Source organism: Juglans regia, chromosome 6, assembly GCF_001411555.2.
Source record: "Juglans regia cultivar Chandler chromosome 6, Walnut 2.0, whole genome shotgun sequence".
NCBI lineage: Eukaryota > Viridiplantae > Streptophyta > Magnoliopsida > Fagales > Juglandaceae > Juglans > Juglans regia.
Genome location: NC_049906.1, coordinates 9,990,189 through 10,016,019, shown reverse-complemented (window position 1 = coordinate 10,016,019; position 25,831 = coordinate 9,990,189). Strand labels below are relative to the sequence as shown.

General features: G+C 35.7%; 4 protein-coding genes and 1 non-coding gene across 9 annotated transcripts; 3 read left to right on the top strand and 2 right to left on the bottom strand.

Annotated features, from left to right (window-relative positions):
- The first annotated feature begins 2,492 nt into the window (after positions 1-2,492).
- LOC109010304 (CST complex subunit CTC1) lies at positions 2,493-14,284 on the top strand. 4 transcript variants are annotated; one of them, XR_001999186.2, is made up of 18 exons: positions 2,493-3,672; positions 3,875-3,993; positions 4,372-4,446; positions 4,573-4,651; positions 4,778-4,840; positions 4,932-5,009; positions 5,124-5,321; positions 6,827-6,931; positions 7,070-7,348; positions 7,556-8,047; positions 8,167-8,748; positions 8,838-8,929; positions 9,646-9,853; positions 9,996-10,107; positions 11,112-11,446; positions 12,126-12,295; positions 13,706-13,872; positions 13,963-14,284. XR_001999186.2 is itself a non-coding variant. In XM_018991086.2 (18 exons), the coding sequence occupies exons 1-18, from the start codon at positions 2,545-2,547 to the stop codon at positions 13,707-13,709; spliced, it is 4,029 nt and encodes a 1,342-aa protein (XP_018846631.1). In that variant the 5' UTR covers positions 2,493-2,544; the 3' UTR covers positions 13,710-14,284. The 4 variants fall into 4 exon arrangements, 3 of the variants coding, with proteins under 3 accessions (XP_018846631.1, XP_018846630.1, XP_018846632.1); XM_018991086.2 differs by having other exon boundaries at positions 7,070-7,136; positions 7,227-7,348; positions 13,706-14,284; XM_018991085.2 differs by having other exon boundaries at positions 13,706-14,284.
- On the top strand, positions 9,197-9,315 carry LOC118348799. Its single transcript, XR_004801807.1, has one exon. It is a non-coding gene; the product is annotated as a 5S ribosomal RNA (ribosomal RNA).
- Positions 14,285-14,478: 194 nt separating the features above from the next.
- LOC109010306 (thioredoxin-like protein HCF164, chloroplastic) lies at positions 14,479-16,934 on the bottom strand. 2 transcript variants are annotated; one of them, XM_018991089.2, is made up of 3 exons: positions 16,573-16,934; positions 15,918-16,490; positions 14,479-14,804 (listed from the first exon to the last, which is right to left on the bottom strand). In XM_018991089.2, the coding sequence occupies exons 2-3, from the start codon at positions 16,377-16,379 to the stop codon at positions 14,646-14,648; spliced, it is 621 nt and encodes a 206-aa protein (XP_018846634.1). In that variant the 5' UTR covers positions 16,380-16,490; positions 16,573-16,934; the 3' UTR covers positions 14,479-14,645. The 2 variants fall into 2 exon arrangements, with proteins under 2 accessions (XP_018846634.1, XP_018846635.1); XM_018991090.1 differs by having other exon boundaries at positions 15,918-16,459.
- Positions 16,935-17,590: 656 nt separating this feature from the next.
- On the top strand, positions 17,591-18,416 carry LOC109010307 (blue copper protein 1b-like). Its single transcript, XM_018991091.2, has 2 exons — positions 17,591-17,826; positions 17,993-18,416. The coding sequence occupies exons 1-2, from the start codon at positions 17,640-17,642 to the stop codon at positions 18,247-18,249; spliced, it is 444 nt and encodes a 147-aa protein (XP_018846636.1). The 5' UTR covers positions 17,591-17,639; the 3' UTR covers positions 18,250-18,416.
- A 5,448-nt stretch (positions 18,417-23,864) lies between these two features.
- LOC109010305 (transcription factor MYB56-like) lies at positions 23,865-25,136 on the bottom strand. The gene has a single exon (XM_018991088.2). The coding sequence runs from the start codon at positions 24,971-24,973 to the stop codon at positions 24,053-24,055; it is 921 nt and encodes a 306-aa protein (XP_018846633.2). The 5' UTR covers positions 24,974-25,136; the 3' UTR covers positions 23,865-24,052.
- Positions 25,137-25,831: the final 695 nt, after the last annotated feature.

Genomic DNA, 25,831 nt, shown 5'->3' with positions numbered 1-25,831 from the left:
GGTCATTCCTAATTTGTCATATTTTAATTAGAGATTCATTTAAGTGACAGATATATTATAAAGACATTTAAGCTTGATTACATTTATAAAATCTTAGATGAATATTATATATTGACACACAGTATTCATTAATTAATTTGTCTTCATCTTCGTTTACTTTGAATAGATCAAAGATACCATATATATTTTCTATAATGAATTTTGGACCAAGTGACATGACTTACATTATACTCATGATCATATTATAAGGTACGTGCATTCTGGTAGGTAAAGTTATTGCAGTTCAATTGATCAGTGCCCTTTGATTTCAAACTTCTGACGTTTATTCTCTTGAAGTTGACTAATCTCCTTCTCATAATCTCAAGCGTTTGACTTGGTCTTATTGAGTGACATCGACAATTAGACGAGTGGCTTTTGTTATCCCATTATTGAGTGGCATCTCAATTTATCCCTTCAATCATGCATGTGGCTTGATCACGTTGAGTAACTCCCACAATTCATATAATCAAGTGCCTATCTTTTACCCCTGGTCGAGTGGCATTTTTTTTTTTGCCTTTACATTTTGTTCAACCCCTTTACATTCCATCTTCATCTTTTATTGATTTTGATCCTCGAAACCTCTTTTGCAAGCCGCATGCCAGGTCTTGTTTGGTTATTCAGATAAGAAATCTGTGAATAGTAGTAAGATAATATATGAATAGTGGTGAAAATGATTTGAGTTAAAATATTTTGTGATATTTTGAGAAAGAGTAGTGTTACATGTATTTATAATTTCACTCTTACTTTTACAGCTTACAACACTCATTTTGTTAGTTTTCTTTTGAAATTCTAATTTTGAATTTCAAGTTTTATGATTTTTAACATATCAATAACTGACATGTGGAGAAGTAAGTTTTTATTAAGTACATTTAGCATTTTCCTTTGGAGAAAAAGATTGAAAAAATTGGATAAAAATATTATAAAATTAAAATATTGGTAGAATGTAATTTTTTAATATTATTTATATTTTGTGATTTGTAAAAGTTGAATAACTAGGATTTTAAAGACCCATAACAAATTCTTAATATAGATTGCCAGGAACCAAACTTTACAGAAATTTGAAGTTCTTCATACACATTTTTGTGACAAAATAAAACAATCGAAGGGAGAGGAAGATGAAGACTAAGACCATGAGGTGGGACCAATTAATGGTGTCGAATAGTTTCTAAAAACTATGAGTAAGCAAAGAACAAAAGGGTTTTCATTCTAGTGAATCTCAATTTGCAGATACATGCATGTATTTTACCATCTATCAGTTGTTAGAGCTAATATAAAATTTATAGAAAATCTGTTAGGAACCTATGGTGAATTGTTGTAATGTATTATTATGTACCCAGGAAATGATGGAAGTAGTAACAATGGTTTGTTGCAATGGAAATAAGAGATGGATGGAAGCTGATTGTAGAAATGCTGAAGAGAGTCAGACGTAAATCAAAGCATTTGATAATTTTCCAGATATTCTCATCACGTCCTCCACCTCCTATACCTTAAGGATGTCAGAGATTCTAACCAACACTATTTTTATAAAAATACAAACAGTAAGATAGGAAACGCTGCATTTCAATTAAATTGAACGCTGTGTTTCAATATCTAAAAACATAATAAGAGCTAAACGACTGTATTTTAGACTTCAAACATAAAATCCTTATACTAACTTCGAACTTCATCTTCATCTCCTCTTCAGTTTCTTCCAGTGGCTTCTCTGACCAGAGCTTCACATCTAATTCCTAGCTCCCGCCATCGTTCCTCCACGAGCTTCCTAACAAAATCACCTGAAAATGGAATACAACTGAAAAAAGAGGTTATAATGGAAATCAAGATCTTATCAAGGTTCCCACATATGAACGAATTGACAACTGGGTTAATGAGAGAGGGAAAGATCATGAGTACCGGCTAGGTGGCTAAGTAAAAATTTTCTAAATAAATAATATTAAATATAATTATAGAGTCCTCAAAACAATTCTTTTAAAAAATTATGATATATTATTAAAGAATAATTTTTTATATAAATTTAACATCTTTTCATCTTTTTAAAAAACTTATACAATACTCACTACGTTCGTAAGTATCATATTTCTTGTAAATATAATTATTATATAATTATTTTAAAAAAATTAAATATATATATATATAATATGTTTAAAATATATATATTTTTAAGAAAAATTTTAGACATAAGTTTCACACTTTATACACTTACTTAAAAATATATCATCTTACTTTTTTATCCGAAAAATAATTTTAGACATATTTGTAAATAAAATAAGATAAAAATATAAAATAATATATTTTAAAAATAAGTGTGAAGTTTATGAGTAGGACGATTTTTTTTAATAATAAAATTCAATTTTTTTTTAAAAAATGACCGTACAGCAAGTGTCACACGACATCTAGCATTACTTTTTAAAACCGCAGTCACTATGTTCCCGCTCTGGAGCGTCATTTTCGTTTTCTTGCTCTCCCCCGGGATCAAAGCCAGCGAGTAGTAAACAGAGGCAACAGAAAATGGAAGACCCCAAAGTCCTCACAATCGCAGAGCTGCTCCGGCTTGGTCGTCCTCTCACCGCCACGAACTCTCTCCACTCGCCCCATCGTGCCCGTCCTCTCCCCAAACTCTCCGTTTTAAAAAACCAAAGATTCAAGCCCTCGTGCCGGCCCCCATCACCTCCTGATCCCACCGGCTCTAACCCTAACCCTAAACTTCTAACTCCTCTCGACCACCCCGCCATCATTGTCGGAACTTTAACTCTCCCAACCGACGAGTCTGCCTTCGCTCCAAACCCTACTCTTCGTTGCCCGTACAACAACTGCTTCCGATTCTCTGACACTTCGGCTACGATTTGCTGCGACATTATTGACCTCGATTTGCGGATTCTTGGGAAGGAAATCAACGTTCTTGCTTGGAATTTCGTTCCCATGAAACCTGGCGCCGGGTTCTTGGAGATTATCAAATGGGGATTTCCGCAATTGAGCGGCGGACTCGGCCGGTGTTCGAATGTCGATTTGTTTCCATTGGTTTCCGGCTCTTCGTCTTCCTCTGAGGACAGTTCCAAAGCTCGGTACCGCATTCACGGCTTATTAGAGTCAGTAAGCCCTGTTACCTTAGTTCCATGCTATATGGGTCTAAGTTCAAGCACTTCGGTAAATTTAAGAGGATTTTTGCTTCAAGTTTTGGCTTGCGAGTGTAAAGTATGTACTTGCAAAACTGCGGCAATGGCTTTGAATGATTCAATTCAAGAACAGGGTCGGAGTAGGAGCCATTCTTACAACAAAGCCTGGTTTGTATATTTTTGTGGTTCCGCTTCATCGTGGCATCCCGTGATTATGAAACTTATTGGTAATGCTATTACGCTATTGGGCTTGAAGAAGAAGTTGATATATTTTGACAAGGAAGAGTCTCGTTTGATGTATGTAACAACGGAGAAATCTACTTTGCACTTACCAGGGCTATCCGACAATCGGGTACCGTGTGAGAGAAGTGTAATTAAGGGGAAGGGTGAATGTGGTTCGTATAAGGGCATAATCAGAGGCGTGTACATGCAAGGAATGGTTGTCGAGCTGGATAATGAAGTGTGGCTGTTACTTACTGATCATATAATTTCTCAGCCCCATAGCCTTAGGGTTGGTGCTTTTGTAAGTAAGAATGAAATAACTGTTTTCTTACCTCAAATTTATTTTTGTGTTACAATGTATCCAATTATACATTGTAACACATACTTATAAAAAAAAAAAATGTATCCAATTATACACATAAGCAAAAAAAGGGTGATATTTCTTGCTAGCGTCTGTGTTTGTGACTTTTTTCATTTCTTTTCAATTGTTGGCTCGTTTGTAGATATCCGTGAGAAATGTCCATTTTGTGAATCCAAGATTTTCTTGGAAGAAAATGCTTATTCTTGGGGCTTGCTTCAAGACTAACATAATCGTGGAGTCCTTCTCCCCATTGGAAGCTGGGTACGGGTTACTGAAAAATTAATTTTGTTATCTTGATGAGTTCCTGGGGTGTGTGTGATCACCTATGGCATATCTGTTGTATATCTCCTTTATACTGGGGTAACACCATTTTTTACTAATAAAACATGCGTCACTTATAAAATACACCCACACACACATTGTTTTTGTGTTTTGTTCTCACTATTATTAATGTGGTTGTTAAACCATATCAGAACATATGCCTTAAATGGTCCCAAACCATCAGATATGTGATGAGGCCAGTTATCTTTGTTTGCCTCATTGTGGATGATGGAACTGTCCCTTCAAACCATTGAGTTCCCTTGGGATGTCCATTCGTGCCAAGTGTGTGTTAAAAATAACCCCAACTTTGTGCCACAGGTGTCATATTGTTTCACAATCAGAGAGTATGCTGGGCAAGTTTGTTGCGTCTCTAGCCTTTTCTGCTAGACTATGGTAGGCATTTGTCTTAAAGCTTCTATACCTAGTTTATTTTTCTAACTTATATTATTTCGATAGAATGTTTTTGATATATGTCATGTTTCTATATAATTTACTCTTAACTGAATGGTTGGGTTTCAGGGTATTACTTCTTGTTTCATGCCTTAGGAAAAAGTTTGCAGGTACAATATCTGAGAAGAAGATTTTGGGAACAAAACATGTAATCTACTAGCTTTGGGTCACAGATTTTCTTGTTTTTGTTTAATTTTGAAGCCATCTCATTTCGATTACCATTGTCATGCGGTTTTCCAATAAGATGGTTTTGGCACTTGCAAGGTGTTACCAGAAAGAAGGACTGGCTCAGGTGTACGCTAGTTTACGTCTGCCTACCTCAGTGTTTCTATCTCGGGTAAATTGGTAATTATCAGTTAGATAATTGAATACAACTCATTATATTTTTAATTTTTTTCTTATATTCTGCATTGAATTCTTTTTGGCAGCATGGAGTATTCATGGAAATATTTAAACACAACCATTGTGGCTGTGGTAGTGAACTGTATTCTGATAGTCTGAAACTGGTAAAGCCAGGCTATCAATTCAGTTAGAATACTTTGGATTAGCTGCTTTACTTTTTGGATGGTATTTTTTTTCTAGTGTGTATACCCAATACGATGATCTTGCCACTCTTTCAGGTTATACCCATATCTTGTTTTTTCCATCATTGTGAGGCCACATGGATGAGAATTCTACAATTAAAAAATGATTGTAAGAAACTGTGTGAAAACAACCTGTTCAGCCTTCAATCATGTGAAGGGAGATTATATGAACGGTCGGTCAGGAAAATACTTACAAGTGACGATATTGGCATTATTTTGCTTGGAAGTCTTAAGGTTAGTAATCTGAGATGATACATTATCTTAGTTTCTATTATAAAAACTGCGTTATGGACTTGTTTATATCAATTTCTTCAATTTTAGGTTTGGTTGCTGCACACAAGCAGTAGGATGCATCCCTTGTTGCAAAGTGTATAATATTTTAATATAGAGGGCAAAGACCATTTGTGACTGGCCCGGTTTGGATACAAAAGTCTCCCAACTCATCTCAACTCATCTTATCTGATCATTACAACTTTCCTAAATTCTTACATAAAATATAATAAATAATTTAACTTTTTCAAATCCCAAAACAATAATAATATTAAAAAATAATATTTTAACAATAGTTTATTTCAACTTTCATCTCAACTCATATAATCTCAACTCACTATCCAAACCTCCCCTAAAAGTCAGGTCGATAATTAGCAAAGAAATAGATAGTACTTTTGGGTGGTCAAATTGTTTTGGGCATTTGCACAGGTGCTATAGGTTTAATATGACTAACACTAGTATAACCAAATTTCTTTTTAAAGAGATGAAAGAATTCTACTCTTAATCCATATCTCAATTAGACTCAGTAGCAACCTCTGATTCAAAAAGAAAAGGACTAGAAAAAATGACAAGAGCATAAGTAATAAAATATAAACAAACTTTCTGCTTTATCTATGATTTTGAGGCGTTCACGTAGATATTTAATCCTAGGCATTCAGAGAAGATCAAACCTTATGAACACAATGAATCATTGTAGAATAGAACAGGAAATTGTTTGTCTCCTTCACCAGTTTTCCTCACCTGCTCTCTGTAGCAGCAGTGGATTCTGAAGAAATTCAAGCAGAGTTGTAGACCAAGTTTGATTACACAGATGAGATGAGATGAGAAATTTGTGAATAGTAGTGAAATGGTTTAAGTTAAGATTGTTATGGGGTTTTGGGAAAGGAAAGAGAAAAAATTGAATAAAAAAATTATTAAGTTAAAAAATGGTTAGAATATTATTTTTGTTTTGGAATTTGAAAAAGTTGAATTGTTTTTTATATTTTACTTGGAAGTTTGGAAAAGTTGTAATGATTTGGTAATGATTAGATGAAAAAGTTGAAAATTTGAAATTAAAAAATGTTTGTGTTTGAATGGTGTTTGGATGTTGAGATGAGATGGGATGGTTTGAAAGGTTGGTGAAACCAAACCAGGCCTTAATCCTTTCTCTCTCTCAGAATGCTCTCCATTGGCTGACAATACAGCTGTTTATTCATAGGGAGAAAAGTTGGCAGAGGTTGAAAACAAATTAACAGTTTCTGTAGCCAATCTGATTTTTCTTCTATAATTTGAATCTTTGTGATTATCTCAATGAGTCTATCCAATTAGGAGTTCATTTCTAAACAGATGGGTTCTGCTAGCAGTGGTTTGTTATGTTGCCTAAATGTTGTTTCTGTGTTACAATTTAACATGAATTAAGTTATGACCTGTTGCCGATCTTGTTTTGAACTGTTGTTGATCTAATCATCATGACAATACGTTCTGCTCAGATTTCTCCCTCTTCTGGAAGATTACAGTTGGTTGACGTAACTGGTAGCATTGATGTTCTTATACCTGATCTTCCATCAACATGGAATGCCAACAGTATATATGAGGTCATATACGGTGATGATGCTGGAACCTATTCTCCATTCTTTTAACTGCAGTTCCCTTGACTGGGATAAGAGGTTCTCTGTATACACCAGTTATATTTTTCTGGTCTCCATATTGACTTCCGTTTTCTTGCTTTTCAGGTAATTCACTATAGGCTTGTTATTGAGGGTGCGCCTAATCTGGTAGATCATTTGGGATTGCTTGACAGTGAGCCATTCTCGTGCAGAAGCATCTTTCAGCATATTTCACCAGCAAGAGAGATAAATTTAACAGTATATATTTATTTTCATTGGGCAGAAGTGACTTGCAAAAATCTTCCCTTTTATCCTAGTATTGACCAGAAGGATGATCTCAAGAAACTTGAGGGTGGAACATTTCATCTGCTTTATGTAACACACAAATTTCCTGTGCTGTACAAGGTATATTTCAACTGTGTTTTCTATATTATTGTTGTCTTGTTCTTAGAAGATGCTCCAAGCAATTTTCATTTACGTTGTCAAATTGGAAATGAGGAAAGAAAGAAAACAAATAAGGTCTAGGTGAATCAACTTTAATTGTTTGAAAAGAAAAGTTTTCTTTCATTACTTTGGTCATCATGAAAATATTAGTTTCATGTAATGTCACAGGTACATGGTGATCCAGCTATTCCAGATAGGTCATGCCTATATGTTGAGGCCTTAGTTTTGCCTTGGGATTTATATTTTGTTGAAGATGGACTAGTGAATCTAGAAAAGGTTTCAGGGGAACAGCTGAAGGAGTGCCCAGAACATAGTGCTAATGAAAATTATGAGCGTCTCTCTCTCAAGAGACGTAAAAGTGATCATGCATCGATCAGGGAATCGAGTTCAGGTGTAATGTTTGAGTTCTGCAAGTCTAGCAGTGAACTAAGTGCTTGTTCTTGTTCTTCTACTCAGTCCAGTGAAGAGCCAAGATGCTGCAACTCGAATTCTTATGAAATTTCTTGTTTGGTTACTGTTAGAGGTGTTAATGGTAACAGAGCAGTTAGCTCAGGTATCATGCACTGCACAAGACTCAATCTGAATACTGGCGGTAGTTGCAGATCAAGTATGCAGAAGGTACTGTTGGAGTTCAAGTCCGAAAGTTTCGTCAAGTATCAGGTATGTTTGGATTTCTTTTCTTTTTCATGGCAATTTCCTATTGTGGGGATGAGAAGATTGTGCTATATTGTGCTTCTTCTAATGTGATCGAACTTTTGTTTTTTTCATCTGAATTCCAGTTGTTGCAGATTGGTGGTCATTACATAACAAGGCATCATAGAGATGATTTTTTCTGTAATTTCAAGGACGTCAGTGGTGTCAAAGTTCATGTCACTTCTGAAACACATTTGTGGAGTCTTTCATATGCTTCTGATGAGGTCATCCCAGAGAACAATTCATCATACTACCCTGCATCAGATAGTTTTTTCAGAAATAATGAGGTTCTGTCTGAAGATCGAATTGAACTCCAAGTGTCCACTCAAAATTCTCTGAGAACCTGTTCAGATGTTCATCTGTGTCTCCCGGCCCATCTAATAGATCTCTTTGAGGAAAATATTAAGGGATTGGAAGAAGGCCTAGCCAAGGCAACTTTAACAACCAAAGAGCTTGCTAATGCTTCTCTGTCAATTGGGTCCCCTAATTGCCTGTTTCCTGAGGGAAAGTTTTCTTCTCTCCAGGGGCAAGTGATTTCTGTTCATAGCACTGATGATAGCTCCATTGATGTACTTCTGAGCCAAGAAAACAGTGATGTTCCACAGTCAAGATCCTTTCAGAGAACTATACAAAGTTTTTGTATTCATGTTTTGGTGGACAATCACGTTGTAAATTCCTATTTCACTCTAGTTTCTTTTTTTGGATTTAGTTTTTACATATTTTTCATGTTATATCATTACATTTATTAATTCATTAGGTGAGGATTTTTGGTTCCCTGAATAAGCATGCTTGTCCTATTGGATTCGGACCTGGAACATATGCAACGTTTCATCGGGTTCTTGAACTGGGGTATGCACTTAGTTCTGTTGTGATTTGATATTATAGATTGAATTGTCCTTTCTTTTTAGTGCCTGTGGTTCCTTTTTCAAATGTTTGTGTTATTTTGCTTTTATTTCTATGAATCTGGTTTCTGTTTGCCTCCTAGCCTCTGCTTTGCAGAACGTGCAATGGTCTATGATTGGGGAAATTGTATATTGCAAATGGAATTATGGTTAATGGGTTAGTTTGAAGAAGCAAATATGGTGGGATTGTCATTGCCTCAGAATACAAAAATGAGGGTGCGATCATACCAGCACAAATGCACTGGATCCCATCAGAACTCCGCAATTAAGCGTGCTTGGGCGAGAGTAGTACTAGGATGAGTGACCTCTTGAGTAGTCCTCATGTTGCACCCCTCATTTTTACCTATCAAAAATAATACAAAAATGAACTGAGTCAACAGAGTGAGAAGAGAGAAGTGTAATTGTTAAATTAAATGAGGTTCGAGATGGATTTCTTTATCTATTCCTGTTGTAGACTTAAAGTAGTGGCTCTAAGATCTTTCTTTATTTATTTTTGTCAGTGGTGAGAGAGATAACTGTTCCATAATCATAATTTTTTATCAAAATTATCGATCAAATAAATAATTTTTTCCAAAATGGCAAATTTGAAGTTGTGGCCCAAGCTCTATCTATTGAAGTCATATGTACTCACATACTTAATTTAACTTTGTTCCTTGGCTTCAGGAGCAAGAATAGATTTATGTTGACTCCCGTAACATATATTGTAATCAACTCCATCCGTGCTGTCAGTGGACCATACAGTGACAGCTATCTTAGTTTTCAGCCTATACCAGATGTTTACAGCAATGCTTCTCCAGATACTGTTTCTTCTGGTCAGTTTTCAGAATTGAGTCAGTGCTCAGATTGCAAGCCAATGCGGTTTCACTGCAGGGTAAGTTGATATCTTAGTATTGACATGATTTATATGCAGGTTAATTTTTCCTCCGTTTCAAAAGGTTCTTGTTCCTGATGGATGAAGTGCACTCGTTTTCTGTTAGGGCTGTGAATTGTGATTTACCTTTTGGTCATTGCAGGTTGTTGCAATCCATTTACTGGTTCTGGAGAAGGTAAAATATGATGGTTTACTATCAAAAGCTGCGTCCAGGCCACCTGTTGTTGACATTCCCCTTGCTTGTTTCGTTTTAGGTATGTTATTTGTCTATTTTTGTCTAATTTTAAGATGTTGAGATTGTGGAGAGTTAAGGTCTAGTCAATGTTATGAAAGCAGTGGCTGCTTGACACTACTGTCCACTTCCCATATCCAGGGCAAGCCTTTTGGGTTCTGTGCACCAGCTAGTTTTGGTGACATGGTCTTGTGCCTTACCATTTAGGCCTCTCTTCATCTGTCTTTTTTCCATTTATTGTTCTTTGCATTCCTTGTTACATTTGGTTAGGTTCTTCAGATCATAGGAATTTTGGGCATATGTTAATATGACGCGGTAGTGTTTTTGCTGTTATGCATCATTTGCATTTTTTGAATGCATATACCTACTTGAAATGACTGAGAGCTTTGTAGTTGTGTAGTTACGATACAAAGCTAAAGATTGAACCTCTAATACCTAGTGTATGAAAATGCAATTGGGGAGAGTAAGATGCAGTTATTTGAATTCATCAAAGTATATTGAATTGAAGTTTTCCTTTTTTTTCAAAAGGTGAAACGAATTTGGATCTCATCGTGGAACATCTCAAATAATTTTAGGGTTACCTTATCTCCTTTAAGAAAAAAGGATATGTGAAAAAACTCAATCTGCAATTCATCTGTGTACTCTATTCATAATCTGAAACTGTCTCCTATTGAACGTTGTCGTTCCTGGGTTCAATCTCATTGGTATTAACATGGAGAGGCAAGACCAAATTCTCTGCATCATACGCTTCCTATCAAAATGAATAATATATAGTGGGGCATACAAGATGTTTATGCTAATTGTTACATTTTTTATATTGTTGATTTTTCAGTGACCGCTGGGTAATATTCAGAAGCAAGCCTTTTCTTCCTGTGATTACTGCATAAATAAAATTCCTAGCAAGTTGCAATCTTCACTTTCCATGAGTTCTCAGCTTTGCAAGTGACTTATCTGCTGTTATCATCGTACTTTCTTTTGTATGATCTTGATCTCCTTTTGGTTTTTATATATTATTTCCCCCTGTAGATGATGGGTCGTCATCTTGTCGTTGCTGGGCTAATGCCCAAAGAGCATCTACCATGCTTCGGCTGCATGAAAAACTCCCACAGCGAGCTTTTGAAAGCAGCCACTGGACTCATAAGTGGGCTGGGATAGATGACAGTGCCTGCAGCTCTGCCATTCATCATCTTGAGAGGATTTTCAAAAACCATGATAGAATTACAGTGAAGAACTTTGGGTCAATGTTTGATTCTTCTTATCAAGACCTTGCTGTTTCTACCAGTTCAGATAATGCCCTTAGTGCCTTGGATGAGAGCCTTCTTAAGTTCATGATTTTAAATGCTTCCTTTAGCTCATCCTGGGTCAGTTTACATCCAATTTTTAACTGCTTACAGAATAAAGTTCTGTTACTTCCTTACAGATAGAATGGTTATATGACTTGTGACTGGATAATTGAACACTAATGGAGGTGGAATGATCTGGTTATGATTTCTGGGAATTTAGGTTTAAACCTTGTTACCCACCTATTGCAGAATGTTACATTAGCTGCTGATGTAAAGTGGGATGAATATACTGTATAAAAAAAATGAAACCAAGGCTTTCTTACCGTTGTGGGGATGTTACTTTCATAAATGTTTTGACAAACTAAGCATATCAAATTCACAATTTCACATGCTCTGCCTGAGTGCCCTTTATGCAAAAATTTTTTGCATTTTTTAATTTGGCTAAGTGATGATTAGTCTAGATGATTTACTTTTGCTTGAGAAGTTGTTATTAGTCTTATTGTTATTGTCCTGGCTGTTTGCATGCATTCTGGTTGATCTTTATTTGTCAGTCCATCTTATTAAAAAGTGCGAAGGGGTGCAACTAAGTTTGTGTACAAAAGAGAGGCATTCTGAGTTGATCATTCCTCTTCTTTGCACAAATTTTGACAAGTCTTGTTGAATTAACTGTCTTGAATTATCTGTTATCTTCTAATCATATTGCTTCTCACGTGTTGAGAATGTATGGCTCAATGAGGTACTTCTTTCATCTTGGCAGACTGTCATTGCTAGAGTGATTGATGGGAAAGCTGTTTGGCAATTGGGGAAAGAACACCTTGCAGAAATGGAGATGACTGTGGATGCCATGCAAAACATTTTTGCTATGGAAGTTTGCTACACGAACCCACTTGCTGATGGTAGGAATATGATCCAAGAACTGCTTAATAGGTAAACTTTTTCTGTTACTAAATACTGGGTGTGGAATGAGAAATCAAATCTTCTATATGTTATTGTTTTCCCGCATGATGTCCTCCCCAATCCAGAGCATTGTTGTGGTGGTCCTAGTTGTCTCATGTAACTGTTGTCTACTGGCCCAATTTAATAAGAAAGGAATGGACGATTTGTATATTTATTTACGTGCCTACTTTATAACATCGTCTAGCTTACTCATTTTGAGCTCGTAGTGGAAAAATTATTTCATTGAGTTTAAACGTTAAGGCTATAATTGATATTTTATCTGCTGAGGCTAGCATCACAGCCATTGTTCCTCTACCAGCATTTCACATCCATTCTCTTTTTGCTTTGAACTCCCTTTGTGAATTGAGTTCTAGATCTATCTCCCTTTGTGAAGCCATTGTTCCTGTCTATTAAATCCTTCCAGGCAGATGGCTCTACTGTTTTTTTTTCTTGGCTGCTCATAGTCTTCTTTAGTTCATCTTAAAAAATAGAAGAGGTACATTTTTCCCTTATTGGTGGTTGCTTTCTATTCAGCTTGGAGTTCCTTCTGTTAGTTTTTATGAAAATGATTCAACTTGTCAAAAAATTATCCTACTTGTTCTTTCTTTCTGCTGACGATTTCTTTCTGATGTGAATCCTGTTCTCAAAACAATTAGCCAGTTGTGGGACTTTATCAATACGATTTCTTTCTGTTTGGTTTTTTTATGTCATTGTTTGCTCCCCTCCAGCTTGAGGGGGAGGTAGTAGATTTTTTTTTTCTGTATGTTTTTACTGTTTTAGTTTGCTTGTTTCTTGCAAGTTGGGCTTGTACATATGGTCCAGATTGAGGGGGAATGTTATGGAGAATATATTTCTACTATGGGAAGTATATGGGGGGATGTTTTGTAATACGCAGCTATTTAAGTTTGATCTCTATATAGTAGAATGTAATAGTTCTCTGTGAGCGAGCCCCCATTCTGCATCTCTTATAGGGGGGAGGGGGTGACTGTCTCTGATCACACGGGGGTTTGATGAGATGAGTTTAGGTATGTACAAGTGCTGGGCCTGGGGAAGGTAGAGAAAGAGATGAGACCCTTGCTAGGGGAATCAGGGTAAGAGGAAGGTTTGGTAAGATTTGGTTGGAGTTTAGAGGGATAGGGCAGGTTTGTAGGGGTAGAGTGAATTTGGTAGGAGAGAATGCAGGCAGAAGGGGGAGAATGTTAGGAGAGACACAGAAGAAATTATGGGGGCTCGGGGGTGAGAAACCTGCACTTTATAAGACCACTAAGAAAGTGGACCAATAACTTATCCTGCCATCCTTGGACGCTGAACATCGACATTTTCTAGCATTTGAATATAAATAGTTGAATGGATTTCAGTCAATCTTGGAAACGACTCATAATATTTCTATTCTCTTTGCAGCTAATGCCATGGACAATATATGGAGCGAATGGAATCAAGTGGTTCATGAACACGTCCTCCTCGATGCTCTATCCTTGGCATCGAGCACATCCAGTCTCTGCAACACTTTGTTGAATGGCCTGAAATCATCCAATAATCTCCCATTGGCGTTCACCCCCTCTATACAGGTTCCTAAAAGTCTAGATTGATATGGCCATCCACTCCGATCAGACCGTTGTCGCTGAGATTTTGAAATCGTATTCCTTTTGTATGCACAGGATAGCCAGACTACCACCACCTTGATCCCCCCTGGTGGGATTCGATTTTGTGTTGGAATACAGAGGAAGTTAACAACATCCATTCCTTTGCTAATACGGTGGCTCATGATATGGCAAGATTGGCTATCTCCATTAATCTTGATGTTCCATTGCACTCTCTTCTCTTCCCTGTTCTATATGGAATGCATCTCCTGGATTGCAAGGCCATTTTCTTTCAGTAATTATATGAATATTTGAAGCCAATACTGGATCAAAAGATGTCTAATCACGTAAATCTCTTTACTTTCCACCATTGTTTTCAAATCAAATGTTTGGAAATTTAACGGAGTATTTATTGCTTCTACCAAGTTAACATCTTTAATTTTAGTTTTTTTTTTTTTCATATTTAGAATATTTTAATAAGAATTGGTATTTGAGAATCGGAGGTTTTTTTATTTAAAATCTGTCTGGTTGCTATATGTTGTCGTTTTGCTGAAGTGGCAACTGTCTATTCGTCGTTTTCATCAGAACCAGACCTAACCAAAAGCCACATATATGTGGAGGTTTGCAATTGTCTGTGTCCATATCCAAATGAGGACTCCGTGTGGAAGTGTATCCATAATGACCCACTCACCATCTTTATTCCAATCAGTTGGAAACATTACATGCTGCTGCTGCTGCTTACAAATGGGCACAATGCGAAACTAGTGATTATTTTTCTGGGAACGTTTCATTTTGAGAAGATGTGAGAGACCCGCTACTACATGTAAACGACTGCTTGGAACACCTGTTTTGGCTAGTGCCCTCCCTTTCTGGTCCAGCAGCACAAAGCAAGGAACATATCTGATATCATAATGAAGAAGCTGCATTGACAAGGAATAAGGATATAAAAATCATCTAAAGCCATATACTAATCAATTCATATCATGGGGGAACCAAACAATGTTGGGAATTCCAGGCACTTAACTTCCTATGAAAGAAGGAAACAGAGACAGTTGGAAATTTATATTAATCTAATGAAATTAAACAGTTTTTTATAAGGAATTAAAAAGTTGTTCAGCTGTTTGTCATACTCCAAAATAATAAAAACCTCCACCAGCCATATCACCCTAACATCTTTGCTTATGCTGAAAAAGGAACGCTGATTGACCCTAATTCAAACCCATATTTCAGCTGGCTAAACATGAGCGTTGCAAGCAATGCTGCTTGGAAATTGAATCAAGACATGGGTTTCCATAGCATTTCCACATACAAGATTGCAGCCAATATCATAAACAAAATAGCTACAAATATAATAAAACAAGTTGAGAAATCAATACCAAGTTAATGCATAAATCCTACAATACAAGAACAATAATCCTAAATCTTAGTCGTCCCCAACAGATAAAAGTGTTTCCTCTTGTTTAACATTTTGCCAACGCATTTAACAATCATATCAGCCATCAGAACTTTCTTCATCTGGAAAACATATGAGACATAGCGACAGAGTCATACTAGACTTGTTATATCCGTTTCAAAGGGCAAGGGCAAGATCGTGACACGAAGACGTTAAAGCTAGTATATTACTCTTCAACACAAACAGATCAATGTAAGAAAAATCCAACAATGCGGTGACTATACATTAAACCTAACTCAAATATGCTTCAGCTGTTAAGGAGAACTGCATTAAACCTAACCCAAATATGTTTCAGCTATTAAGGAGAACTGCATTACAGGAATGTTAGGAGGAGTGATCAATGGCCTCTCAGGCAATTGGAAGAGTTCAAACACAGAAGTGAATAGATGGGCTAATACGAGATATTTTCCTCTACTTATAAGAAAAAACTACAGTTACTGTTGTAGTTAAAAATTGCAACAAGTCATAGGGAGTGGGGACACCACCCCCAGGAGAACCAGCAATTGCTCAGCAAAAATCAGCCAAGCTATGAAAACCAAAAACAGGAAAATATAATTAAAACGGAAGGAACGTAGGGTACCTCAGGCAACCATCTCTCATTTTCTGCATCTGCCATCACAACGTTGAGCCAATCTGAGTTTCTGCCCTCCACCTCGGAAACAAAGTTAACTAAAGAATTGCACAGTCTGCATTTTGGTGAGTAAAACTCAATCACTGTAGCCTCTTTCCCTGTTGCCAAAGCTGCAGCAAACGCTCTATGCTCTGCCTCTCCTTGCTCTTCAGGAGTCAAGATCTTTCTTGACTTCAAACTCTGACTTTGATTGGTTCCAGCATCCAATTGGAAAGGCTTAAAGGTACCCATCCATGGATACGAGGATTTTGAAACGGAGCTGACAAAATTGAAAGCAGCAGATCCAAGACTCTGCATGGATTTGAATACCCACGGACCCTCAAAGCTGCAGATGTTGGCATTTCTTGGATTTTGATGGTTGTCCCAAGGAAATTTCAGGCAAAACAAAGGTTGTTTGGGAAAAGGATTCATTTTCTCAAACTTCCCTTTCCTAGATAGGAGGACCTCAAGATCCTTCGTTTGCTACCCCAACAGTGACAAATCCAAGGATGCTAAATGCAATAGAGGAAGGAAATGGTCAGCCTGGAAGGAAAAAAATATAAGTAAATGATACTGATACCACTTTAAAAAATAATGAAAAAGTAAACAACTTTTCAGTAGCAACCTCTGGTTCAAAAAGAAAGGGCTATAGAGGAAGACAGAGAAGGGAACCGAGGAGCTTAACGGCGGAAACTCGTGGTCGATCGGCCAGGAGTGACGTACGGAGGCGCAGAAACCGGCTTGCGGCGTGTAGCCTGGCTATGGCTGGGACGGCGGGGGGCAGAGCGAACAAGGGACATTCGGTTTGTTGCAGAGGGAAAAGAGAGAGAGAGAGAGATACGGAAGGAGCCGTAGAGGGCTACCGGCGTGGAGGCGCAACCCGGAGAGGACGAACGGAGTGGGCGCTGAGGCACTGCGTGAATAGTGGACGGACGGCGTGGAGGCAGGCTACGGGGGTGTGATGGGGAGGGGTATGCGAGAAGGGGTTTATCGTGCACTCAAAACGGCTTCGTTTTAGTGTTCCCATTTTCTTTAACAAATGGGTTGGGCTCTAAGATGAGCTTTGGATTAGAGCTTGGACATTTAAATCAGCTTTGGGCCTATTGTTGAACTTGAATAGTGCAATTTTGCAAGAATGTTTTGGGCTATCAGCCCATTTAACAATAGGCCCACAAGTGTGAACAGGAGTGCCGTCAGTTGACCGATGAACCCGTTATAACGGCCCAACAACCCACACTTATTATTCAGTTGCTTTGGATTTGACTTAAATGCCTCACTAATCATAACCGTTTCCTTTTTCCTTAATGGAGACTTGCCCAAATTTTGAAGACTAAACTGTGCTCCTAAACCCCTCGAATTTACCACTATGCCCGAAACATAGAAAACATATCTCCCCTACTACTTCACCTAAACCCAGGGGTACATCCGTACATACGTAATTTGATTCCAATTAACATGGAATTTGAATTGGAAGCATCCTACAATTTTCCTCCACTTACCAACCAAAGCTAAGTGGAAAAAGATTGGCCAGCCAAAATTTTCTAGCCAGTTTTCTTGACCCCCCACATTCCCAAGAAAATCATGTCTCTGTCTATATAAACCCACATCAGTTCACTCTCTCTTGCCACAATCTCTCCTTCATTCCTTGATTAAAACCCTTCAAAAGAGAGCAATTTGATCAGGATTAAGATCATGGCTTTTAGTCAGGGAAGTGCACAAGGAGGAGGATTCATCTTGCTTCTTTTCACTGCCTCTTTGTTGGTACTCATGAGTGAGGCCGAAACCATTGTGGTTGGAGGGTCAAAAGGTTGGAGTTTCGGCTTCAACTACACTGATTGGGCTATCAAAAACAGTCCCTTTTACATAAACGATAAACTAGGTAAGTACTGTTGATGACGAGCCCTAATTTTAGCTTAAACTTTAAGAACAAAAGATGAATTAACATAGTATGATAGTATACGTTAAAGTATCATGTGTTTTAAGCTTGAACACTGACATGATCTGCTTATATATGCATATATATATATATATATATATATATGCAGTGTTCAAATATGCAGCACCAAGCAACACTTCCTCCCACAATGTATACCTACTGCCAAACCTGTGGAGCTATATAAACTGTGACTTCAGGAAGGCAAGGATTGTGGCAGACGCAAAACAGGGGAGTGGGAAGGGGTTTGAGTTTGTGCTGAAACAGTGGAGGCCATACTACTTTGCATGTGCTGTGAACAATGGCGTTCACTGCAGCCAAGGCCAAATGAAGTTCTTTGCTATTCCATGGCCGCGCCCCCATTATTAATCTGTCTTCACAGAAATCACAGAGCTGGCTAGGGCCAGGGAAGACGCAGTGCTGCTTAAGTAGGGTTTGCTCATTTGGAGACCATCTCTATGCAATGGTTGTATTAATATTGCTGTTTTTACTGTTATTATTATTATGAGGGTTTATAGCAAAAAGTATGAGGTGAATTGTGGTTCTCCTGGATGTTATGCAAATTTCAATAAAAAAAATAAAACTTTGTTTTTAAATTTGCGAGTTTTAAACTGTATGATTGATTGATTAATTGTTATACTAACTTAAGAGAAATATTTTAAGAGTAATTCTACATATAATCGTGAAGTGCATAAATGTCGCATAATCATTTTGTAAAAGTGGGATCTACTATTAAAAAAATAATTTTTTTCATATAGGTCTCATATTTTATTCACTTTTTTCAAAGTAATTACACGGCAGTTGCACAATTCACGATTGCAGATATCTTTTCTCATATTTGAATCTCATAGAAATATTTTGCAAGTTCACAAAAATAAACTCACGAATAGATGTGGTTTGATATAATATGCCACATGACACACTTTAAAAAAAAAATCAAATATAATAAGAATATAAGTCTTCTTACACGTGACATGTGATTTTAGCATATATATAATTTAAATATAAAAAATCAATTTATCTAAAATGAAAATCACAAGAGTATTTATTTAAATATTTAATCCTAAAAACTGAAAAATTATTAAATACTTGCGAAATACGAACGACTTCATAGTCCAATCTAAGCTATCTTATCATAAAATTATATAAGAATTCAAGTTTATCAACATATTATTTTATGATATAATAGAAAGATAAGAAATAATATTTACAGTTATAGGATGCGTAAAGTTTGTACTCAATTTTAAAAAAAGTGGATGAAAAAATTATTTTTTTAATGTTAAATCTTACTTCTTTTTTTTAGATGAATGTTATTAGATATTGGTATTCGAAAACTACTTAAAAAATACTATCGAAATATTGGTGTAAAATACTTCCGAGGCCCATATTTCTCAATCAGTTGATATTTAGGCCCATTATACAAACGAAACACACAAAAATCAGTTATAACTAAGTCGAGCCCAATTAGGCTCGTTTGGGTACTAGAGTATTATAATAATATTTCAGTACTATTTATTATTTTATTATTATTTTTTATCTATTTTTTATTATCATTTAATATGTTATCATTATTTTTTTATAACAATTAATAAAACATCTGAGATCAACTTAACACCTCACTAAGTGTTAATTAAATATTTTACGTATTAGATACGCTTGTAAGGGAGAATATGATCTACTCGTGAGGGTGAATGTTAAGACATAAATATAAATAATAAAATATATATATATATATATATATATATTCCCATGAGTTTGAGATTTTGAAATGAATTTATGGTAATTTCACAAGTTCCTCCACAATCCTGCCAAGCCTTCTGATAAATTTCTTTATTTCCTTTTTTTTTATTTATTTTTTTTTTTGGTTGGGGAAGGGGTTGTTCCCATGTACTTCCATTACCATGGTCACCTCTATGTATCACCATATAAAAAAAACACAAGTCATAGGACCCTACAAGTAGCTAGGAATCATCATGTTCATGATTCAAATGCCTTATAAGCCACTGAAATTATTCTCACTTTCACTTTATTCATTGCATTCCCAAAATCAATTACTCATACACATTTAAAACATGCATTGCATGAACTTAGAAAATCCAAAAGTGTCAATGTAAAGCGGGACTCTTCTTTGGGTAAATCAATCTGGTCTCCTAATGTGTGGTCCATCATGTCGGATTTTTATAAAAAGCTGTATTGCCAAGAAAATATCAAAAAGATTCTGCATTTAATTATAAAAGAATTATGGCCAAAAAAAACTTGCAAAAATATGTCATTTTTTTCTCTTTTCATTTATAAGAGAAATATTTAATAATAAAGAATTGAAAAAAATAAATTATAAATTGACGTAACTTGATATAATAAAAAAACCTATTAAAATCTTTTTTTTTTATTATTTCTAAAAATTTTAAATAATTTTTTATCCTTAAATATTAATTTTAAAATATTGATTTTATCCAAAAAAAAAATCATATCCCTCTTCTAAATAGTTTTCAAAAAACTGCATCTTATAATTTTAAAATAACTTTTGACACCTCAAAATCTTTCGAATCCCCAAAATCTCTCTCCTATTTTCAAAAAAATATTTCAAAAAATTTTTAGTCTTAAAAAACTAAAAATAATCCCATAATTAAGAACCAGTTTGAAAAACCTCACATCTCCCTTTGGAAAATGTAATTAAGAAATATATAGAGGTTTTTTTGTAAAACACATAATTTAGCCAGAATCAGCTTTAATTTAATAAACTCTTGATCTTTCTAACTCAAAACTTTGACCCAAAAAAACTTCTAAAATTTTTTTAAAAAAAAATGTAATTTCCTAGTTAGACCCATGCATATTCAACCAACGGGTGAATTTTTTTTTTCTATTATTTCTTATTTCCTTCAACTACTACAAGAAAAATAAGTATTAACGACAAATTGCGATGATAACGACTATTTACGATAAAAACAGACTCATTTTGATAAAAAATAATCATTTTTACTAAAAATAACTGGTCACAAATAAACAATTTTCATTGATGATTTTGAACGAAAATATTAAGTTTTTGTTGAAGATAGCAAATCATAATTTATTATTTATTATCTGCATGTTACAACCATAATTTGCTTTAAGCATTTCATAAGGTTGATGAACATGTCGATATTTTTTTCACATCTTCAATTATAATTTATGAGTTTGAATCTCGCAAAGAATATAATCTTCAATATTATTACAAGGCCAATACCATTGGTAAGGCACTACTCCAACTATGGTTGGGTCAAATGATGAAATAAGCCTAACCCACTTGAAACAATGCACGAGAAAGAATGCTCTCACACATGGTTATACTCATCATGATCACCTCAAGACTCATATCTATCTTAAGTTCTAAAAACTTTTATGTTCGAATAAATAAAGGGTTTCCAAATTCTTACCTTCGACCACAATCTAACAATTGGGAACTAGAAAATTTAATTTGGGATTAAAAATATATTTACAAATTTGGAGGGGGGAATTTAATATTTATCTAATTAAAAAATGTAGTCATCATCCTTTTAAGTTTTAATCATCATCTTCGTAACATTAATTGTTTAACAAGTGAAATATAATAAAGAGTTTTTCAATCATTTAATATCACATCATGAGATGATAAGAGAATAAAATATTAAAGGAGGATGAATAACATTACTCACGGATGTGTTTGGTTAGTGAAATCAACTCAACTCATCTCAAGTCAATCATTAATGAAACCTATTACTTTTTCAATTTTTTATAAAAAAGTTAAATTCATATCAACCTACTTTATACATTTAAATACATATCTCATCCTACTTACATTTAAACACATCTCAATAGTACTTACAAAATACTATTATTCACATATCAATTGAAATCATTTGAGATCACCTCAGTATCCAAAAACAATCTAAGCAGCCTTTATTGGAGACGGCCGACTTGTATGCATGGAATAATATGATTGAGTAGTTCTACTTTAAATTTCTCTAGATTATTGACATTTTGTAATTCAATAAGTAGAATTCTTGTGTGGTGAGACACCATTATGTGAAATGCCATAATCACACCTTGAAAAAGGAATGTTGGACTCTCTTTTTTTCTTCCCAAGTGGAATCCCATTTAATTCATGGTTTTTTTTTTCCTTTTATTTGCTCTTTATTTATTTGTTTTTCAATACAAAGGATCATAATAAATTAGTTTAGTAGTTTTCATGGTCTATAACCGTAATTAATGTAGCATGAATTACCAATTAATGGTAAGTGTATATATGGAATTACCCAAATATGTTTGGTAAATAATATCTCAACCTCGAACATAGGAAAGATGTACATTTGTATTTTGTAGCGATGGACTAAAACAATCTTAGATAACAAATCCGAGTATGATAGAGATCAAATTTATTGTAGCAAATTGTACAATAGCCGTGGATGGGATGGGATGATGGTGATATTGGTGATTCACCAGTGGTGAATAAGACCTCGTATTAATATGAATCGAGAATTTAAGGTTTTGATAATGATTTCATAAGGTCTTAATTCTAACATTTATTAGTATTTTTAGAATATAAGCCCATAAGTGATTTTAACTTCTCTTGAATTTTTACGGATAGTATCAAAGTCAAAACCCAGATAGAATTATGGGACTTAAGTCATACTTTTATATGATAGAATGACTAATTCATACATCAAGAAATTAAAGGAGATTGTAATAGTACGCCCAAGTTATTTTTGAGAATGAGGCGAATGCCATCCCATATTATTTAGAAGGGAAAAACTTAATGGTTTTAAGGCGCTCCCATTGTATTTAGAGGGGCACAAATTAAGTTATCCGAGAGGGCTTAAAATTACTTAATACTAGAGTCACATCACACTATATGTAATTAGACTTCGCGAGGTAAATAGAAGGGTTTTAATACCACCATATATAAGGACTCGCGGAGTGCCACCCTAAGCCCGGGCCATGGGAGCCCAACAAGTCACTCAAGGCCTAAACACCCTCTGACCCAATAGGGTTTAGGTCAATCGTTAAGGGGAATGACCACCCATTTATCCTGAGACTATTAGGATATTCACTCATTCAAAACAAGAAGATAGTTCAAAGGAACTGGGATTCAGATTTCAAATAATAGGTAAGGCAATTAATCTAGGTGATCTCAAGAAGATAAGCTCTCTATTTAAATGATCCAGGTATACTAATGAAACTCTCTAGAAAATTGGCTCGTAGGTTATTCATATCATTACTGACTTAGGCATTGGAAGGGCCCTCTTCAACCTCCAATCCCTCTTATCCTTTGGTTGCAGGAGTTCGGGAGTGCGTAGTAGTGAAACAGGTCATCAACAGTAATCTTGCCTAATCTTTTTAAAATAAATGTGCCTTTAGTATTCATTCTCTTGTTACAAATTGAGTTTATCTTTTGGAATGATTCTACGTACATCATCATCATCTAAAGAGGAGTTTGGATCAAACATTATCTGAAGAGATCTTTTTAACCATATAAATGCTTATGCAATATGAAAATATAAGATGAACATTTGGTACTTTTAAGTTTAATCGGTCACGTCTAATATTTATATAATCCTAGATGTGTGTCACAAACATGATCTGCATGCACATTTCTTGTAAGAATTCCAGTCGTATGAGCCTAATTAATAGCAGGTAGTTTATCCAGATGCAAATTCATCGAGCTCTGTTTCAATACCAACATGTCAATCTCTATATAAATGACCTGAAACAGGCTGGGAGGTGTCATTTTGGTCATGATCAAATTCAGAGCTCAAAGCCAGTATAATTATCGCAGCAAGAGATGATAATAATAATAATAATAATTTTGTTAAATGTTCAGTGTTTTTAGCCAAGGTTTATCATAGATGAATTGAGATGAAAATTAAAATTAAAATAAAATATTATTTTTATTTTAAAATTTTAAAAAAATTAAATTATTTATTATATTTTATTTAAAAAATTAAAAAAATTATAATAATGAGATGAATAAAAATGTTTTGAGAAGCCAAACAAGTCTTCAAGCTTAGTCATTAAAATGCTTTGTTTTTAGAGCTTTTTTCCTTCTGGAAAAATTGAAAATTATATTAACATCTTAAACAGCAAAAATCAATCCAACCAACCACCCACAAGCTAGTATAAGTCGACCCGATACCCGATCTGCTAAGACATCCGTCGTTCAGTGAAAACCCGAGTTTTCGGACATGGTAGAGCTCACGTAATCTCTTACTTCCCTCGCAATCACATCCCTCATAAAATCCAAAAACCCCGCCGGCATACTCTCCGTCCGTTGTTCCGTCGCCGAACATTCACCTCTACCACTGCCGATCCCCGGCGGCGCTAGAGTCAACGCGGTCAACGGGTTGTCGTCCTCCTCCATTCCCATGCACTGCACGGATCCGGAGGCACACCCGTCGTGACCGCCGCCGCCGCCATTACCGTCCATGTGTTGCCCACCCCTGACCCGCCTCTTCAGCGTGGAGTTCCAGTGGTTCTTCACGGCATTATCGGTCCGACCCGGGAGTAAGCGGGCAATGGTGGCCCACCTGTTCCCGTACCGGGCATGCGCGGCCAAGATGGTCTCGTCCTCGGCCGCAGAGAATGGCCGGTGCTCCACGTTGGGGCTCAGCTGATTGCACCACCTGAGCCGGCACGACTTCCCCGACCGACCCTTAATGTAACGGCTAATGAGGGACCAGTTTCTGGGGCCATAACGCTCGACAAGGCGAGTCAAAACCCGGTCCTCTTCCGCGCTCCAAGGACCTTTGATCCTATCTGGTTTATTACAATCTCTGTGTGTCTTACTGGATAAAGAAGAATCTGAAGAGGAAGAGTCGGAGGAAGTGGAAGAATTAGAAGAACACCTATTAATTCTTTCCATGAAAGAAACTCGGAGAAAACAAAATACCACAACCAGAAACACAAACAGGAGGAGGAGGAGGAGAAGGAGAGATTTAGCTGATGAGAGTGAAGTTCTTAGAAGAAGCTGAGGGGCGTGGACAGAATGAAGAGAGCGAAGTGTTTGGGTTTTTATATACAGACACTGACGCGAAGACAGAGCGTTTGAGAGATGGAGAGAGAGAGAGAAGATCAGGTGCATGCACTTGATGAGCGCCAATGGAGGTCTTTTTAGAGGTGGGATACTTCTAGGAAACTGGCTTTTGTAAAGTGGGTAGGGGATTCTAAGTTTCTAACCATCTACGCATCCCCTCCTCCCTCCTCATTTTCATTTCTATTTCTCTTTATTTTTATTATTTTTATTATTTTTATTTTTAAGGATTTTCTTTCGGCGAGCAAGTTTTGTCGCGGTCTGATTCTGCCTTGTCTGGACTCTGGACTACTATCTCATTTGACGGTTTTACCCCTCCATTGATATCATCAGTACATGAACGCAAATCTTCGGTACGGATCGATTTGGTATTCTATCAAGTTCAATAGCTACCATGCTTTTTTTTCACTTCTAACATGATTATCATATTTTTAAAATAAAAAATATTTTAATCATAAAAAAATTTTATAAAAAAATTTTATAAATTGATATAATTTAATATAATTTGTTATATTATAAAATAAATTTAACAGATTAAATAAAATTACGTTAATTTATAAAAAAAATTTTATATAATTTTTTTTTATGTGAATATTATATATAATACACTACTGGGGGGTTAAAAATGGAAAATCGGGTAAACAGAAAGAGAAGTTTAATGAATAAAAACAATTATCGTACCGTCACAAATGGGGAGTGCTTATTGGGAGCGTTTAAAACATGACAGGAAAGCCAGAGCTGTTAACACGAACACATAACCAACGATATATATATATATATATATATATATATATATATATATATTTTAATAATAATTATTATTATTTACAAAAAAAAAACGGCATGTGGGACCGCATGCTTTTTGACTACTTTGCCAACCTCATTAGCTGTAAGTCCTAATCCAGAGCC

What these genes read in the sequence shown, in the direction of transcription:
- LOC109010304 (XM_018991085.2), top strand. Translation starts at nt 2,545, where the DNA reads ATGGAAGACCCCAAAGTCCTCACAATCGCAGAGCTGCTCCGGCTTGGT. An exon ending in GCCTTAGGGTTGGTGCTTTT is followed by an intron (nt 3,673 to 3,874) that starts GTAAGTAAGAAT and finishes GCTCGTTTGTAG; the next exon opens with ATATCCGTGAGAAATGTCCA. An exon ending in AGATTTTGGGAACAAAACAT is followed by an intron (nt 4,652 to 4,777) that starts GTAATCTACTAG and finishes AGGTGTTACCAG; the next exon opens with AAAGAAGGACTGGCTCAGGT.
- LOC109010306 (XM_018991089.2), bottom strand. Translation starts at nt 16,379, where the DNA reads ATGAATCCTTTTCCCAAACAACCTTTGTTTTGCCTGAAATTTCCTTGG. An exon ending in ATGAGAGATGGTTGCCTGAG is followed by an intron (nt 14,805 to 15,917) that starts GTACCCTACGTT and finishes TTGTCAATGCAG; the next exon opens with CTTCTTCATTATGATATCAG.
- LOC109010307 (XM_018991091.2), top strand. Translation starts at nt 17,640, where the DNA reads ATGGCTTTTAGTCAGGGAAGTGCACAAGGAGGAGGATTCATCTTGCTT. An exon ending in TTACATAAACGATAAACTAG is followed by an intron (nt 17,827 to 17,992) that starts GTAAGTACTGTT and finishes ATATATATGCAG; the next exon opens with TGTTCAAATATGCAGCACCA.
- LOC109010305 (XM_018991088.2), bottom strand. Translation starts at nt 24,973, where the DNA reads ATGCACCTGATCTTCTCTCTCTCTCTCCATCTCTCAAACGCTCTGTCT.